Source organism: Emydura macquarii, unplaced genomic scaffold (genome assembly GCF_026122565.2).
Source record: "Emydura macquarii macquarii isolate MOO-44397 ecotype Brisbane River unplaced genomic scaffold, CSIRO-AGI_Emac_v2 contig_75, whole genome shotgun sequence".
Lineage (NCBI taxonomy): Eukaryota > Metazoa > Chordata > Testudines > Chelidae > Emydura > Emydura macquarii.
The window spans coordinates 2163141-2181751 of record NW_027130212.1 but is presented as its reverse complement, the minus strand read 5'-3'; the positions used below and the strand labels follow the sequence as shown (position 1 = coordinate 2181751).

The 18611-nt window shown below is 39.5% G+C and overlaps 1 protein-coding gene across 4 annotated transcripts in view; it reads left to right on the top strand.

Moving 5' to 3' along the window:
- NCAM2 (neural cell adhesion molecule 2) overlaps positions 1-18611 on the top strand; it is a 503301-nt gene that overhangs the window by 406330 nt on the left and 78360 nt on the right. For all 4 annotated transcript variants that reach the window (XM_067543086.1, XM_067543105.1, XM_067543094.1 and 1 more), the window contains exons 13-14: positions 11377-11496; positions 18045-18166. In XM_067543086.1, coding sequence (XP_067399187.1) covers positions 11377-11496; positions 18045-18166 — 242 coding nt within the window. The remainder of the gene's footprint in view (positions 1-11376; positions 11497-18044; positions 18167-18611) is intronic.

The window sequence follows — 18611 nt, the reverse complement described above, 5'->3', positions numbered from 1 at the left end:
GAAAAGTGTGGATGACAGTCGTGAATTGGGTGTCGGGGTTGATAAAGGTAAAATACTGGCTGTGCGGAGCAGTGGATTTTATTTATTCTACTGGAATTTGTGATATTGTGAATGTATCGTTTATATTGTAGACTCTTTGGAGGAAGGACCAGACTCCTGGCTCCAGTCCAAGTCCAGACATCTACACTGCAGTTTTATAGCCCCCGAGTCTGAGTCCCCCGAGCTCAAGACAGCTGACACAAGCCAGCTTGGGGTGTTTTATTGCAGTCTAGACATATCGTCAAGCTCCTTTCACAGGCTCTTACCAGGAGAGACCTAATAGCTACTCTGTTTCCTTTCAGGTCTCCTAGTGGAGAAAGTCCCTGTTCTTCCCACAGGATGTACCCTTTATTCCCTGTCTCTTCTCCCAGTAGGCATTGCCCTGTCTGCCTAGTCACATGCTCCATAAAAACAACAAGTAATGGAATGCTTTCCCTTAAGGGAGATGAGACATCATAATAGGTTAAAAGGCCAGTGCCTTGTTATAATAAGAGAATATAGTTTGTTCCTATTCTTTATCCCTTATTATTGTATAGCACATTTATTCAGTAAAATTTAGATTTACAGAGAACTCAGCCCTACAGTTCTAATGTGCTCATATCTCCAAAGAAACTTGTGAGTTTTCATAAGCATAACAGCTGCAAGAACCTTTTGTTACATCAAAGTTTTAAAAAAAAATTAAAACATGAGCAGAACTTGATTTACGAAAGAGGTTTAACCATGTCAGATTGTATATATTGCAATAATTTTATCTTGCCATAATATTTGTTCTATTAAAAGTGTAGCAATGGCAATCAAAGCTAATTTAGATTAAACATGTGTTAATTTTCTACTGTGAACACTCGTCATGTCCCTGGAAGGAACCATTTATAAGAATGCCTGCTTTCCCTTTCCCAAGGAAGCTTGGGAGTGTTTTTCTTGGATATTTCTGGGAACAGTGGGAATCTCTATCCACTTTTGGCTTCACTGTCTTACTCCCAAGATTCTGCAACATGAGAACTGTGCTTCTGAGTGAGGTTGGATGCAGCTTCCTTCAGACCCTGCACCAACCAGAGCAGGAAGTACAGAAAGATTTGTATTCACATAACTAAAAACAGAATTGGGTTCTATGGACCCAATTTTCTAATTTTGATGTCAATCAAAGTCTTTCTGAGACTTTAACATCAGTGGGCTTTGGATCAGGGTCTTAATTCTTGGGACAATGAATGATAAGTACATTCAGAGTACAGAAAAATTCAACCCAGCTAACTCTCTCTTGAAAGACTGGGTTGTACAAAATGATGTGCAGAAATATCAAGAGAGAAAGAACAGGTAATGACTGTTTGAAAGGAACATGGAGTTTCTGCACCAGGGAATATGAGATAACATGATGCAAAGGATCCGTTGTCTTTAAAATGCAGTTAAATTGCTTGTATAAAGCTGAATATATATTTGTAATTTAGTATAGATACTATATAAATCTATAGATTTAATATAGATACTATATAGATACTATTTAGATATAGATCCTATCCATACTCAGCTTTATCAAGTATGCCCTTGTTTCACTTACCACTCTTGTTCCAGTGGAATGATACATTAACAGTTGCGGGTGCTTGTCCCTAAAAGTTGATAGATAGTGGACTGCTGTTGCTGTACTTGATAAATGTGTTCTATATTGTTCTGTACATGTTTTTGTTGTATGTATCAGGCATTAAAAGGCACCGGTGTTAGTAGGTATATATAACAATTGTAGTGGTAAAGATTTATGTCACGGAGCAACAAATTTTAGTCCTTAGGAAGTTTATAGAGTCATATTGAAAATTTTAAAAAGAGAGAGAGAAGAAGAAAAGAACGTGAATCATTTTAAACAGGTATCTTTGAGCTATTCAGTAAGGCAAGTAGATGTATTGATGTACTTTAGAATATAATGTTGCTTTAACTGAGGAGAAAAATAGGAGTATCTTGTAATTATGATAAAAATAATCTAGTTTCTATCCTTGTTGCAGAAAAATATCATTTTATAAGTAAATTACATCTTGTGAAAAATAAGGCAACATCTGAGTACCTAAGTGGACAATGAAAACTGTAATAAAACAGGAAGTGTGTTGTAAAGCTAACGAAATATGAGACTTACCAGGCTACAGAATTGTGTGAAGAGCAGTACAGAAATAGTTGACGAAATCAGGAGGGTGTAAAGCCTGAGAAGTTGCAAAATTGCTTAAGGAGCAAAATGCTGCTAATATCAGTTCAAAAACTGTGAGGAAAGTGACAAGGAGAAAGGAATTGAATATGAAACTAGCCTGTTTGAAACTAACACTAAGTACAAATCAATGTGATTAAAAATTGACTGAAGTGATTAAAGTTATGGAACAAAGTTTTATTGTCTTATGAAATATCAATATACGTGTTCCACATTGATGAAAAATTTTCCAAATGGAAAAGTGATGGAGAAGTCCTAAATGAAGGAAGATTTGTTTCTACTGTTAAGCATGATGGAGTTAGTGTTATGACATTCAACTGTATGTCTTCTGAAAGTGTTGGCAAGCTGTGTTTTACTAAGGGCATAATAAAAGGAAGATTAAATAATAGTAGCATCACAAATGGTCCCGTTGGAATAAGATCCTCCCCTCCCATTAGGACAAGAATGAAGAGACATCTACAAGCTTTCTCAATGAAAACAGCATAGTGAGAGACCCTTAGTTCTACACATGGGCGTTCTGCACCAGTGTGATTGATATTGGGAATGGTTAGGTCAGTGCATAAAGGGGCCTCCAGGGGTTCTGCAACATTCAGGTCTCATGGAGCTGAAGAAGGAAGGAATGAGTTCATACATATGAACTCCATCCCTTCTGCATATCTTAGTCCTTCTCTACTAAAGTGTGGAAGTCTTGCTAAGTTTACTGCAGTCATCAGGTGGCAGTAGCCCTTGCCGTCTATGTTCGCTTGCCATCCCAAGGTTCTGGAAGAGAACAGAAAAGGCTGGGAAAGGGGCCAGACAGTGTTCCACTGTGCTTCTCTGCCCCGCAGTATCCGTGAAATAGGGAGAGATCTTTGGCCACAAGGGGCCCATTATCCCTTGGTAATGGCTCAGTTTCAGAACTGACATCTAGTTTCCATCTCTCTTCAGATCACTTGTCTATCACTTGGATAGGCACAACCTGAGAGATTCTGACTCCCAGGCTCAGCTGCCCAGGAAGGCAAGCCAGGGAATGGACAGCGGCAGCTGCAGCAGCAGCAGGTAGAACTACTGCATAGCAGCTGCAGAAGAGGGATCCCCTCTCAGGATTTACTTAATATGGGCAGACACGGAGTCAAAGCAGGTCAGGGAAAGCTAGCTGGCTGTACTCCTGTGTTTTTCCTGACTGTTATCAGTTAAATGATTTGAATCAAGTACAGTGATATGAAGAAAACAGTAGCTAAGAAAACCTACATCAACAACACCTGAAGCTGTGAACTGTGGATAACTAGAAGGAACTGTTTCCTATTTCTAAGATATATTTTAACAGTGCTCCAAAAAGATTTCACTAAGGGTGAAAGCAATGGAGAGCTGCAAAACATGGAAGGCTGTGACTGAAAAGAAATCTCAATACATTTTTATTTTGCTTAAATTTGGAATATGTATCTAAATGTTGGTGTATTAAAAAGTCAGATCTTTTCCCATTACATGCTTCTTGACAATCACCATTAAGAGCCAGGTTCTACTAATCTTATAATGAGTTAGTCGCTGGCAACACAAATAATCCCATTGATGTCAGTGGGATTGTTCACTGAGTAAATAAGTATTCAGTGCAAAGGTGGCAGAATCAAGATCTAACCCATTAATTGGTATTACTGTCTTTTAATATCTGATGCAACCATTTAAGAAAAGGCCTGAGAACCATATGAGACACATCACTAATAAGGAACATTAACAAGTTTTTTTTTTATTTTTAGTCCATAGTCTATATACTTTTGATACAACTGTAGATTTCCTCACTTTTGTTATCCTTGTCTTTTGCGAAGACATCATCTGAAATGCAGCTTATAAAAGTAGTTTTGTTTATGATCCAGGCTAGCTGAACAATTCACTGACAATATGTAACACAGATCCATCTAAATAGGTTTGTTCCTGTTCTGAGATTATGGTTCTGTTTATTTCTCTAGGTTCAGAATACTTCACTGAATTGTCTGCGGAGCCATAATTTGGGTTAAATGCAGTTGAAAGTTGCTTTTTGAACAAAATAAAATGGAAAATGAACACATGAATATAAATAAGTCTCCTCATCCAAACCTAATCCTTGCTAATGAGAAACTATATCCTAAAGAATGTTTTAAAGGATAGCACAATTGCTTACTTGATACTAATGTTCACTCAGTTGTTTTGAATGAATTCATGTTTTCAGCTCCATTATCAAGTCCTGATAATTCTGGATTGACATCTGGGCTATTCCATGTCTTTGCTTCATGACATATGGTGGTGTGTCCTTGAATGGTATACAGAGAAAACAGATAAATGCCAGAATTGAGTAAAAATCTACTGCCTCAGGCATTCAGTGTTATGATTTTTAACTAAAGGTTGGGCCCTCCAAATAAAGCATATTACTGTAGTTTAAATCCAAATTAGACTACAACATTTATAGAACCAGCCACTTGTGTTCATTAAACATTATTAGCTATTGTGTACACTGAATCTGATCCAGTGCCCGTCAAAGTAAATGTAAAGACTAACCTTGGCTTCTTTTTTTTTTTTTGGACCAGGCCGTAACATTATTCTTCATTTTCTTTAATTTCTGGCACTTCAAATTTTATAACAGTAACTGTTTCACTTGTGTATTATTAGCATTTCTTATTAGATTTAATTTAATAAAAAAATGTATCATAGATGATCCCTGAGGTATCTGTGGACCTGAGATTCGGTGGTTTCTTTAGATTCATTTTGAAAACTTGATATCTTGGAATCCATAAATCACCTAATGAAAATGAAAATTTAATGGGTGAAGGCAGAAAAATATTAAAAGGGTTTAATTTTGTTTTGGTGACTGTGTACAAAACATTTAATATGTCTTTGCCAAGTGCAGTCTTTTTTATATGAGTTACAGAAAATTATATTTTAAAATGAAATGATCCATGTAATAGTATATTTGATTCACAGGTAATTAAGCTGCCACATTTTTTTATTTCAACACTATAATAATTTTACATTATAGTCTACAGACTGGTGGAACTTTCTGACAGAGCCATTATGTCATTGATTTTATAAGGTCTGCATTTAGTTTTGAATTTTTATTAAACAGACAATTTAAGGGCCAAACCTGTTTTCATGGCAGTGATTGTGAATTGTGCCATTGATTTAAATGGGATAAGGACTGGACCCTTAATTATGTTTTTCTACCTTTCTAGTAGGCAGATTGCAATATTTTCATTATTAACTTGCATAGCATGGTCTTAGTCAAATTCTGACATTTACAGCCAGATGCTTGAATCATCATTTATGAAATTAAGTTGTTATTTGGGCAAAGCAGACAGATTGAATTGCGACAATGAGAGTGTTTCTGAATATGAATCAACACAAATCCTAATATAAAGCAAAATCATAAATTTATTTTCTTTCTAATTTATTTCCATCCCCTCTTTCTATTTGTCGAAAATTCTCTGGGCTAGATCAGAAGATCAAACTTATATGGGCTAGTTTGTTGGAACTTCTTTGGATCAGTGATAGAGAAGGGGGATATGGGCCTTTCTGTCTCTCACTCACACACACACACATGCACAATCAGACAGGGGACATCATTCTCCAAACCCATAATATCCCAAGGATTACTGAGACATTCCTCAAATCTCTGGACATCCATGGAAGGCAGGGACCTTTGTACAGGTGGCCAGTATTTCAACACTGTTTCCCCCAGACCTTAATGCTGGCATAGTTTGCTCCCAGTTCTTCTCCAGTTGCCTCCCTAGATTCCAGCACCCTCAGGGAGTTTCACAGCATTTAAACCACTTTACAATTATGTGGGTCAGCATAATCTTACAACAGCGTGGAGTTTGAGGAAGAAGATTCAGTCAGAAGTTAGAGGTCCTGCTTCCCTAGTGCGTTGTGCCTTGTGTAGTCACTTATCAGGTGAGTGTAAACAGGCTGTAAAACACTACCGAATAAGAAATTTGCCCTTACTGACACTAGTTGTAGTTTTCTTACATCTGCGCTGTGCCTGCTCTACACAAGTGTAAATAACTATGCAAGGTGCAACATAATGGAGAATCAGACCTGGAGAGAGAAGAGACAATGTGTCATAGGATCAACTACCCATTGGATGACAGAAATCTCTTCCTTTTAATAGAAATTCTGCAGTGCTCCCATCCTCCAAAATACACATCTGAGAGCATAATCTGACTGATAGCTAGTGATAGGTTCCACTTACCTGTGGAAGTTATCAAAACCGAAGTTTAATTTCACATAGTAGTTATTTAACCTTTATCTAGGGTTTTTATGATATTTACTTCCTCAGAGAATTAGAATCAGAGACAAGAAGAAAGCCGTTCTGTGCAACAGCTAACTGCGCAATCATCTCAGTGTATTAATGTATACAATATTTCTATTAATTGTCCTCATAAAAGTATCTACTGTGGGATTAAATGTACTATAACTGTACTATTTGTACACTAGCCTTCCTTTGTTGGATGATGATTTATGTTGTCCATGGCAATCACAAGGGAGTCCCGATGCTGTGCACTCTTGGGATGTGTTGGGGAGGTCAATTTAATGTGCCTATAAAACCTAAACAATTTCATTCTCATATCCTACTATGATACCAGGCAATATAAACAACCTAATCTTGGCACCAAAAAAATCTTTTTTAAAAACTTGGTTAGATTTATGACACCATTTGTTTCACTGCGAACCTTGCAGTAGCAATCTTTGCACTTTATATAAATGCACTATTCTGCTTGATAGCCGTTAAAATCCTGTGATAATGAATGAGACTTCTCAAGCTGAAACATTTATAGACTTCAGTTGAAATATTGCTTGACTTTTACATGCAGAGACTGATTTTTTTCTTTAGCTTTCTTTCTTTTTTGAGTGTGGTACAGCCTTTGCAGCCTTTCTTCTACAATTTTGTGTCACACTCCTCTTGCACAAGGCCTTTCCAATCCTTCAGAACTATTGTCTAGCACCATATGACTTGCACACCAATAGCTAGCTCCTTATCAGTGAGAAGAACAAGGCCTGAGCAGTTTAGGGTTTCTGTGCCATATTTATAGATCCTGTAATGCCTTCAAAACCTGAGAATCTCTTCTTCATCCAGTGGAGTAATTGCTCAACAGGTATGACTTGACATGAGTAATGTTGAGCAATTATTCTTTTAGTAATCCCAACAAACCCAAGGAGTCTGCCTGCAGCGTAAGGTGCTATTTGATGCATCACCCTATTTGAGAGTCACATATGAAAAATGCTAGTCCCATCATTTAATGCACTTCTAGATAATGCTCAGGTGCTACAGGGAAGCGGGCAGCATGAGAACCTTCAGTAGAAGAGAAGAGAAGAGAAGAGAAGAGAAGAGAAGAGAAAAATTGTGAAGAATAGAATAGAAAGAATAGAATAGTGGCAGAATATGGCCCTAAATTACTGCTGCCCTTTGGGACATGATCCTATTGCTAACGTTATCATGAATGTGTATGTAAATGGTGCATGCATTAGTAAATCTCTTGGGTTTATTTTAGTTTGTGGAGTTGCTTTGCAAAAGTAAACCTTATTACTACAGTGAAATCTGTGAAAGTTTCCAAGGTGACCTTTGATAAAAATCATGAGTCATTCACAGTAACCCAGAACTAGCCATTGGATACTGAAAACCCTGTTTTTAAGATTTTAAGCAAAACTTTCCATTGATGCCAATGTTTGGGGCCACATGATGCTGCCAGATTTCAAGCATGTTGTTTTCATAAAGCGATTTTTAAGATCAAGGTATCAGATACACAGTGATATGTAGGGGATTCAAATGTGAAGGCGTTGGTCCTTTATACACTGTAGACCTGAGTAATTTTGCTCATTTAAGTTGTCCCATAGACTCAATCATGGGCATGTGTTTGCAGGATTGGGCCCTTAGATTTTATGAGGTTGTTAATGATGCAATTTTATTAAGGGCAGACTCATAGACATAATTTGATGTTTAAATTTTAAAAACATTTGCAGTGCCACTGATTTTTTGTATGCCCTATGGTTTATCTTGAACACCATTATTCAGATGTGGAAAGGAGTCATGGCTGAAAGGCATATCATCTTACTATAGCTGAGTGCTATATATTGTAAAATTTCACTTGTTCTGAAAATATGATTATTCTCATCAATTGTCTTTATTTTTCAATAGAAAATGGCTAATTATTTATAATTTAATTTTTAATACCTTATGAAAGAATGATAAAACTAAGGAATGCTGTTAGACACATAACTCTGCTGCTTTGTTTATGAGAAAATGATCACCATGTTTCACTGACTAATTCATATAATATGCTTATATTAAAGTGTGAAATGCATAAATTCCTGTTTTCCAAAATTCATTAAACTCAGTTAGCTCCACTTGTAATGGGGCATCTATCTACTACAGAAAACAAGATGCATTCAAATAGACATGGTGATAAATCTGGAGTCAATAAAATAAAAAAAATAATAACAGAAACAATATGCATTTAGTAAAAATAAAACTTAAAAATATTATATTATATTATACACTGAAATACTTCAACATTGCAAAAAAAATTAGGCTCCCTGACACGGTGATGCCAATGGAGTTGCACATCCAAGGGTTCATGGGTGCCCCTTGAAGATGGCTACACAGTAAAGAGAAATACAGCTCTAGCTCTACAGGGCCAGGTGAAGGGTGATGTGCTTCCCTTGCAGTACATCCAATCTCCATCCATTTCCTCCATGTGGATCTGAATCCATGGGCCTGGGAGGAAGCAGGGAACATTCCTATCGAGGTAGCTGAGCACCCTTCTATTAGAAGCAGGGAAATCATGATCTGTGGATCCCTGTTGTGTTGAGGTCTCAAGGAGCATATGTGACATCACTAACATTTGCATTGATCATGCCAACTCTTTTCATAATATACTGTACTGTGTTTCCAGAGAAAATCTGGAATCCAACTCTTTTGTAGATTATATTGCTCATTTGCTGTACCTTGTCTGTGTATTTGTATTATTAGGAGTTTAGATCATTTCATGCAACTTTTTTACCAGTCTAAGCATGTGCTTATATTTTCATCCTGAAGTACAGCTACAGTTCTAGAGCCAAGCTTGATCTTCATGGAATACTCAGGAGAGGGTTTGATCTTCCCTTCTAATCCATGGCACTTATTGATGCACATCTTGGGAAATCAACTTTTGCTCTTTTAAGTGCTCTTTATCAACTTGCTAAAGATATTGGCTGATGTGCTTTATGTCTCTAAGGTTAAAGGTCAAACCTTCTTTTCTGAATCATTTTTTGAGAATGTCCCTGAGTGTCATCCCTTTAAGAATCTGCGGATGGGACCAGCTAACTTTCAAATTCTTGATATTAGGACTTAGAAAATTTTCTTTGATTTCCCAAAAATCTTCTCCCTTTAGAAGTTTGTTAGTAAAACGTCGTGCACTTTCCACAGCATGGTGAATGAATACTTTATACACAGTCGGCAGGGCCAGATGCTCGGCTCTGTCTGGTACAGCTCATGTTGAAAACATGTCTGAAAACTTCTCTAATTCCTTCTCGCCACCCTTAGTGTGGACAGGAGGCAATGAGGGAAGCCCAAAACACGTGTCACAGGAAGTGGGGTGCTCCCCTCCTTCCTTCCTTTGGTTCTTTGCTTAGCCATTGGCTAGGCGGGGGGAGGAAAGGGGCCACCTAACTGGCTACCAGGTGCCTTCCCCACTTTTCCTATTTAAACTAGCTCAGGCTTTTCAAAAGCCTCTTACTCTTAGCTCCCTGCCCTCACTCCCCTTAGTTGTAGGATAGGGCCTGTACCACTTGTGATGCTGTGGGTCTGACTGATCACCTGTTTTTAGGGATCAGGAAGGAATTTTTCCCATAGGACCAAATTGCCATGTTGGGTTGTTTTGCCTTCCTTGCAGCTTCCTGGAGGTCCATTTGGGTTGGGAACAATAGGATTCAAAGTTCATATAATGTTGCTAAGACTATTGACTTGTTGCAACTTGTAGCCGGTGCCCAATGTGGCTAAAGGCTCTCACAGGTAAATGAGAACTGGGATTTCGTTGCTGGATCTTGCACAGAAGTCTTTGCAGAATAAGGTCCCGCCCACCCCAAAGCCTTGTGGCTTCTCTTTCTCCTCCACTTCATTATGTGGGGTCATGGTGAGAGGATTCAGAGCTGAGCTGAGTCCATAGGGTAGACCAGGAGGGTCCAGTCTGAGTTATTGTTTTGTTTGTGATTGAAGCTCTGTAACCAGCTGTCTGGTATGTGAGAGTTAGGGGTGGGCAAAGTAGTCCCCCTCCTTAAAATATAATTAATAAACTTGCAGCCTGATATTTAAACATATTCCATGTGTTTGTCATTCACTTGCTTACTTGTCCTGCCCAATTTACAGCAGCTGATTATGGGCCCAAGGGAGGGCACTACACCAGTCAGTTTTCAGCTGGAAGTAAGGGAGCCCAGTCCCTCTTTTCGAGATCTGCACCTTCCATACTGGTAGCCAGCAGGGGGAGGGTGTCAGAACAACCACTGAAGCAGCTCTATGCCACTTGAGGGTCTATCTACACAGCAATTTATAGATCAGCTGACTCATGGGGCTCAGGCTGAAGGGCTATAAAAATATTGTGTAGACATTCAGGTTGGAGCCTGTGCTTTGGGACCCCACAATGGGGAAGGGTCCCAGAGCCCAGGTTCCAGCCTGAGCCTGAGCATCTACACAGCAATTTTTAGCCCTGCAGCCCACGCCCAAGTCAGCTGACATGGGCTAACCACTGCCCTGCTACAGGTCTGAATGTCCCTGCAGTGGGGGCATCATCCAGTTGTGTCTAGGGTAACCGTTTGTCAATGGAGTGGGACAAAAGTGCCCCAATCTGACTGGGGAATCAGGCACAGCATCTCACAGAGATATAACATAGAAATATGAAGCACTACCAAGCTCTTTATTTTTGGACCTGACTTCTGTGATTCCACAGACACCATAATTTATTTAATTGCAGCAAAATTTGTATTGAAACAAAAGCATTTGGAACTATTAACATTAAACCAGATGAATATTCTTCATTTTTGAAAATAAAACATTGTAAAATTAGACCCCCTAATTTCTGGTAAAGCAAATGAATTACAAAATAGCCTTGGAAATGTTACTGTCTTAATCTATCGTTTTGTCAATTTTTGTTTCATCGCTTTCTTTCCTTTTCTTTTAGCAACGGTTGTTCTTAGCAATCTGGAACCAAACACAACATATGAAATCAAGGTTGCAGCTGTAAATGGAAAAGGACAAGGAGAGTATAGCAAAATTGAGATCTTTCAGACTTTACCCGTTCGTGAGTAATACCTTTGTTTTTAATTGAAAACATAGTTTATTTATACTCCTGTCAGCCTATTTTACCTCTAGTTCAGTTCATAATTTCAAAAATTGTTCACTATAAGTAAAATGTACAGTTGACAACATTGCACACCCCTAGATTATGATGTTCCCTGAAATCTCATTTTCAGGTAACTTGGATAACCCTAAACTGGATAATTTCTGTAGTTATTTATATTGATCAGAATATTAGAAAAATCTCTAAAACTTTTATCCAGGAGAACACAGCATTAAAGAAAAAGAGCCTAAATTCTGTTCTCATTAACACCCATGTTGCCCCACTGACTTTAATGAGAATAGAATTTGGCCATTTCAATAGACATTTTCCCCAGCAAATTATCCCTTACCCCTGTTTGCTGAAATACAAATCTCCTTTGTCCCCTACCTTCCCCCTTTCCCTGTCTGAAAACTTTACTTACAGTTTATATGTAAATTTGAGGTAAACACATCCCTTTGTTTAAGACCTGCTTGACCCTTTTTGTCTAATTGTCTAATTGAAGTTTGAATATGCCCCACCAATGTCATTCAGGAGTGAATTCATAACTTTACATATGCCACACCCCTTTCATCATGATATTATTGACCAGTGAGTTATGAGTTTTCAAATTATATTTTACAAGGCATACTTGTGCAGAGTTTATTACAATAGTGTGTAGGGTGTGAATACAGGGTGAATTTGGTCCCACTAGATCATTTTTAGTCCGTGTCTCCCACCTGAGTCCAGTGTCCACCTCCACCCAGGCTTTTCCTCCAGGGTTATCTTGGTTCCAGGCTCTGTCCCGGGTGCTAAAGCTCTTACCTCTACCGAAATACATCCTTCTCTGGAATCTGGGGAGGTCTAACGTTGTGCCTCTTCTCCAGAGACAGCGAGTGAACCTTGCCAGGCTAGGATTCCAACTTATGTCTGTGGGACTCTTGGCTGGCATCAGGTCCTCTTGAATGCTTTCTGGTTGCAGCCTTCCATCTAGGAGGCTCTCCTCTCCAGAAGCTTCTCTTGGCTGCCTGTCTTGGTAGGTTTCCTAGGGAGCTCACCTGTTTAGCCTTCTGGCTCAGGTTTCCTTTGGGGGCCCTCCTCCACAGGAACCTCCTGTCTCCTTTGGAGACCACTCTGGCTGAAGTTGGGTAACCTTTTTCAGGTTGTGGCTGGGTGGGCCTATACCACCCTGTGGGTCCTGTGCTTTACCAGCCATGCTGGTGGTGCTTCTGGGAGAGGAGCAGGGGCCCCGGTCCCGCCCTCTACCCCAGGTCCCGAACCAGGGACCCTGTGAGGAGTGGTCTCACACTGCTTAGTCCCTGAGACCCTGATTCCTGCTGGGTGACCATCTGGGCCCGGGTGGCCTCCTGCTGGGCCACCGTGGCCTGTATGAGTGCCTTTACTACATTATCCATTGTGGTGAGGAGGAGGAGAAAATAAAAATCCCTCACCTTCTTGTCTCTTTTTTTTTTTTTCTAGCCACTGCACATGCAAAATCCCACTCTGACACCAGTGTGGCAGGGTGGGCCTATTCCACCCTGTGGGTCCTGCGCTTTACCGGCCATGCCGGTGGTGCGTCTGGGAGGGGAGCAGGGGGCCCGGACCCACCCTCTATCCCGGGCCCCAACCTAGGGATCCTGCAAGGAGTGGTCTCACACTGCTTAGTCCCTGAGACCGACTACCTTCCCTGGGTTGCCTGTCCGTGGCCCCACTGCTTGTGGCCTGCTCCCTGGTACCAGTGTGAAGGGTTCTTCTGCCTTCCTCAGCTGGAACCTCTCTGTCCACCCTCCTGCCTGCCTGAAGTGGAGGCTTTTAACTGCTGGGGCAGTTTCTTTGATAGGCTCCAGGTAGCCTAATTGGCCCAATTGCCTTGAATCAGCTCCAGCTGGGTTACCCAGGGAATAGGACTTTATGGAGCCTGGGGCTAATATACATGCCTTCCAGCACCCTTTCATAGCCGTCCGGTCTGGCCCTGTCATAAGGTCCATTCGTTTGTTTATTAATAAGCCACCTTTGGACAGTCAAGAAGGCCCTTCTTGAGGCAGTCATGGGCAGACTGGGCCCTAGAAGCAGTCCTGTGAGAAATGGCTATTTATAGTGTTTGTTCCTTTGACAAACAGTTATAGAAAAATACATATACTGTCGCCATTTGGCCAATTCTTGCCATGCTTACTCACACTGAATAGGGCTATGACAAACTGCCCAGGGGTTACAACACCTAGGATATGTAAAATCATATATGGTTTGCAAACCCACGAACATTTCAAAATAAATGGAAAGTTAGAGTAGTTCTGAATAGAAACATCTTTTATATGGCTGTTTATAATTATTTGGGGTCTGATCCAAAGCACATTGATAAAAATGGAAAGATTTCCTTTGGTCTCAACAGGTTTTGGATCAGGCTTTTAGTTTGGAAATGTTAATTCTTGTAATTTAAGGTATATTAAATACACTCTGATGCCACAGTGATGGGTGCACTTTTATTTGTGAAGCTATGGGGAAAAGGTTAAATAGATTTGTTAATACTTTGGTATGTGTAGTTAGTATCCATTTTGTCTTTTTGCTGCTGGTGAAATCAGCATTGCTTTTGGTAACAGTTTCATAGAAATCTTTTGAACTTCAGAGTTGCATGGTTCAGTTATATGGTGCAGTTGTTCACAGTAAGTATGGCTAATTATCAGCACATTCATTTCTACATCAAAGTAGTAAATGAAGCTTTTGTTTGGTACAATATATTAGAATACCAAACAGTATTAATCAATTGAATTCAAATTTAAATATATGGTGCTAGAGAACAAGAACTGAATAATCTAACATAACTATTTTGGACTTCTTTTTCTGTTGTCCTGTTATGTGCATATTTCTGTTTCTCTTAAAACATGCTACTATACGTATTTCACTACCCCAGGAAGGTTCATACACCTAAAGTTTAATAATTTCTTATATCAAATATCTACATATTCATGTTAATAATTATTTTATGGATCCACTTCCCCATTTTATGTCTTTACTCTAACATGATTTTAAAGCAAGACACTGTCAAAGTTGAGAGGCCTGAAATATAACTTGCCTTAAAAGTACTTTTTAAAAACAAAAACAAAAAAACAAAAACAAAAACAAAAAACAAACTGGGCCTTTTGATAATGACCTCAACACACATTTAGCAGTGGGGCACTTTATCTGGCTTATCGGAGAAAGTGTGTTGCCCCTTTACGGGTTAGAGAGCTACCTGCTAAGGATACAGGCAGCTCCATAACAGGTCAGCATGGGGACATAGACCCATCCCCCCACAGCTGAATGGAAAGGAAGAGGACTATTTATGCCCATGTTTGTGCAGCAAAAACCCTCTTTTTACCTGGACCAGGCTGAGCAGCACTCACCCTTCCACCTCTTTCAGTAGTTAAAATACCAGGTTTCTTTGTGACCTGATGCATTCATTACACTAGTCGCTCCTTTCTCTGGAGACTGGGAAGGAATTTTGCCCTCACCAACAGATTGGCCAAAACAAGGTGGGTTTTTCACCTGCTCCACAGCAGGTTGAAGGCTTAGTGGGAACAGAAAAACAAAAAGGGGGTTAGGCTATGAAGTCACAACTCATTATGTAAGCTTGGGCTGATGTCCGGTGCAGGAACTTTGTGACTCACCACTGGATAGTGCCGCCTCCTGGCCACTCTGAGGATTAGGTCTGTGAAGCAGATGCCCCTTCCCACGGCTGCACCCTTTCTCTCCATTACTTTCTTTTGGTCTGCAGCGCCTCCCTCACTCCAGGTACTGCTGTTGCATCTGCAAACTTGACACATTCAAACTGGGTTTAAACAGAGACTTGGAGTGGCTATCTCACTACTGAAGGTAAATTACTTCGCTCACCCATTCTCACCTCCTACTCAATGGTCGTCATTAGGTCTTAAGTACCGGACTCCACTTCCCCCATTGTTCTCAATGCACTTGGATATCTATAAGATGCCTCTGTATTACCTATTTTCTGTATTACTGCATCTGAAGAAGAGAGCTGAAGTCTCTCGAAAGCTTATGTCTACAAATATTAAATTTGTTAGTCTTTAAAGTGCCACAGTACTCTCGTTGTTTTTGTTGCATCTTTGTGACTCAGCCCTCCAGCCAGGTCACTAAGTGGGTTCCTCTTCCCAGGTAGTCTTTCAAAGTCTCTTCTGTCTACATGTCAGAAGGGAGCACTCACTCCTGAGGGACCCTCTCACTTCTATCGTGACTCAGTAGTCTTCCAGTTCACTGCCCCCAAACAGTAGCACTCCACAGTGATTGGTGGGGGAACCCAGGCCCACACTCTACTCTGGGTTCCAGTCCAGGCTCCTATAGTGAGCAGTTAAAGGTATGCATCTCTACCACTTTCCTGTTCTTCCCTCTGGGCTCCTTCCTATCAGCTCCTTCTCCCCTTCCTTTTCCATTATCTCAGGGAGGGGGACTGTAAGCTTCCTCCCTGCCACCTTCCACACTGTTGCTGACCTCCTGGCTTTGTAGATGCCCCACCTGTTCCCTCAAGGTGAGCGTTCTTCTAATTAGCTTCTTCTAGCTTAAGTCTCACCCATTTGCAGCCTAATTAGTTGATAGGTCTCACTTAGCCTAATTCAGCCCTCTTAGGCCAGTATGGGGAATATGCTCCATCACAAACTCCAAATGGAATGAATACGGTGATCAGACAGAATGGATTGGGAAAGGAGTTAAATGAGGTATTATTTAAAGGTGTGGAAACAGGGGTGGTTCAGGATTCCTATGATTGATATATGCCCCCTTAATTCTCATTCAGGGGGGGAGGTGTGAGTTCACAGCAGTGAATTCACTGGGACCAGGATGGGTAAGTGGGAGGGCTGCCAGCAGACTCTCAGGTATGTAAATAATTATGGAATTGCATGCACTGTACAATTTTATCAGCTGGATACTCCCAGACATTTAGGAATAAAGTTTCAGCCTAAGTGTATGTCTATACTGACGGGGGCAAAGTCGCTGCTGTCAGATCAACCTATCTGGATCGATTGAGCGATCAGTGAAGACCTGCTCAATCGATCCAGAAGTCGACGCTGGTAAATGACCCTCTCAAGTGGCATAGCGCTGCATCGACAGGAGCGTGGTTTCTGTCAGCGCAGTACAGTGAAGACGCCATGCAGAAGGGAAGCACAGCAGTCGACGGGAGTTACACAAGCTACTCGGCATAGCTTGCATAACTCCTGTTGACTGCCACCGAATTGCGAGGTAAGTGTAGACCAGGGCTAAAGTAAATGACATGTAAGGTCTCCTGTTCTTCTTCTCAGCAGTTCTCTCAAGAAAGTTCTTTCCAACACATTTCTAGCCTCTCTTCTTGGTGACCTGAGAAAATCAGGCCTAAGACACTGATTTTATTTTTATACACTTAAGTGCACAATCACACCACCCTTAGACTCAGCCAACCTGCCCTATTCCATTCTGCTGGAAAGGTGTTGAATAGAGCTAGCTTTTTAAAGCAAATATTTCCCCCAAAATTTCATGTGATTTTTTTTTCAAATTTTCAATGAAAAACAAACAAAAAATAAGTATTTTGAGTAAAAATTTTCTGTTTTAGAAAACTTTCTTTTTCTTTTCTTGGTTGAAAAATCAGAACATTTTGAAAGAAAAGTGTAGATTACTTTTAAAAAAATTGGAAAAACAACTTTTGGGCAAAATTTTAAACCAGATCCAGTATTGAAATATGCAAGAATCTTGTCCTCTGAAGCACTCCAGGAGTAAGTTCCTTCAGCATGGCTGTGCAGTCTTTTCCTGAAAGGGATCAGATACTGAGAGTAAAGATATTATGAAACATGCACCTAAGCTCCAGCAGATGAAAACACAGCTCTCCTTTTAACATTGGCAATACTCTTGAGGCCGTGTTTATGCTCTGGTTAGAAATTCACTCTGATAAAAGTTTCAGCATAAATATCCTTGATATAATAGCACCGTATGGGTTTATTATAAAAATAGAGTGTATTTGATGTAGAATTTCATAATTTGGAGATCTCATAAAATGTTTTTCTTCAGATACATTCTTAATAAAATGAGAAAATTGCATAATCTAAAAAAGCCTCAGGTTTTCTTTGGGACAGTTTATTGCTGCTGTATAACACTTTATTGTTTGTTAATAATGACTTCGATTCCCCCAATATGACTTAGACACATGCTTTAATTTAAAATTTAACTTAAAATTAACCAGCTTCTTTTCTGAATTAGTGCCTGCATAAGGAGTCATTACTTAAAGAAGTTAATTTGAAAGGATAAAAAAATATCAAATCACAGAGACTGAGACTATTTTTATTTTAAATCCCTTTTATTTTTAGTGTACAAGTCTTCAATATGTTTTAGAAGAAACATAATAGCATTGACACCATGATGATGGCATCTTAAAGAATGTTACAGAGAGCTTGAAAAAAATCATGTTGGATTGTAAAGGTTCTGATTAATAGTCTTAATTAATCAGACACAGAAATAATACAAATAAAATAGAAATATTGAATTTCTCTTCTCTCCTCTCCCTCCCTCCCCTCAATGTTCAGGTGAGCCAAGCCCTCCATCAATTCACGGACAACCAGGCAGTGGAAAGAGCTTTAAACTTAGTATAACTAAACAGGATGATGGAGGAGCCCCCATATTGGAATATATCGTGAAGTACAGAAGTGTAAGTATTTAATTAATAACAAGGGAGCATTTTGATCTATATTATTTGTTTTGAATGTAGAGAAGAGGTTTCATAGAAAATGCCAATACATTTGGAACATTTGTATATCTGAAATGTATACTATTTATTGTTACTCCTCATGCCCAGATTTTTAATGCCAGATTAATATACTAAATATGTGACTAAAAAAGTCAGAACTGACCAGAACATTTTCTGAGATTTTGTTTTATTATATAGTAAATAAAAATGTTTGTGTTTTGTTTTCAACTCTAAAAATTTAATAAGATACTATAATAAGCACATGAGAGAGCTGGTATTAGATTCCACAGTATGTGATTAAAGAATGTTCTGAAAGCAAAATAATTAGCCTCATAGGGTTGTGTTTATTTATGCTGTGATACACCTCTATGGGCATCATAATGTGATGAATGCAACTTAAATCAGC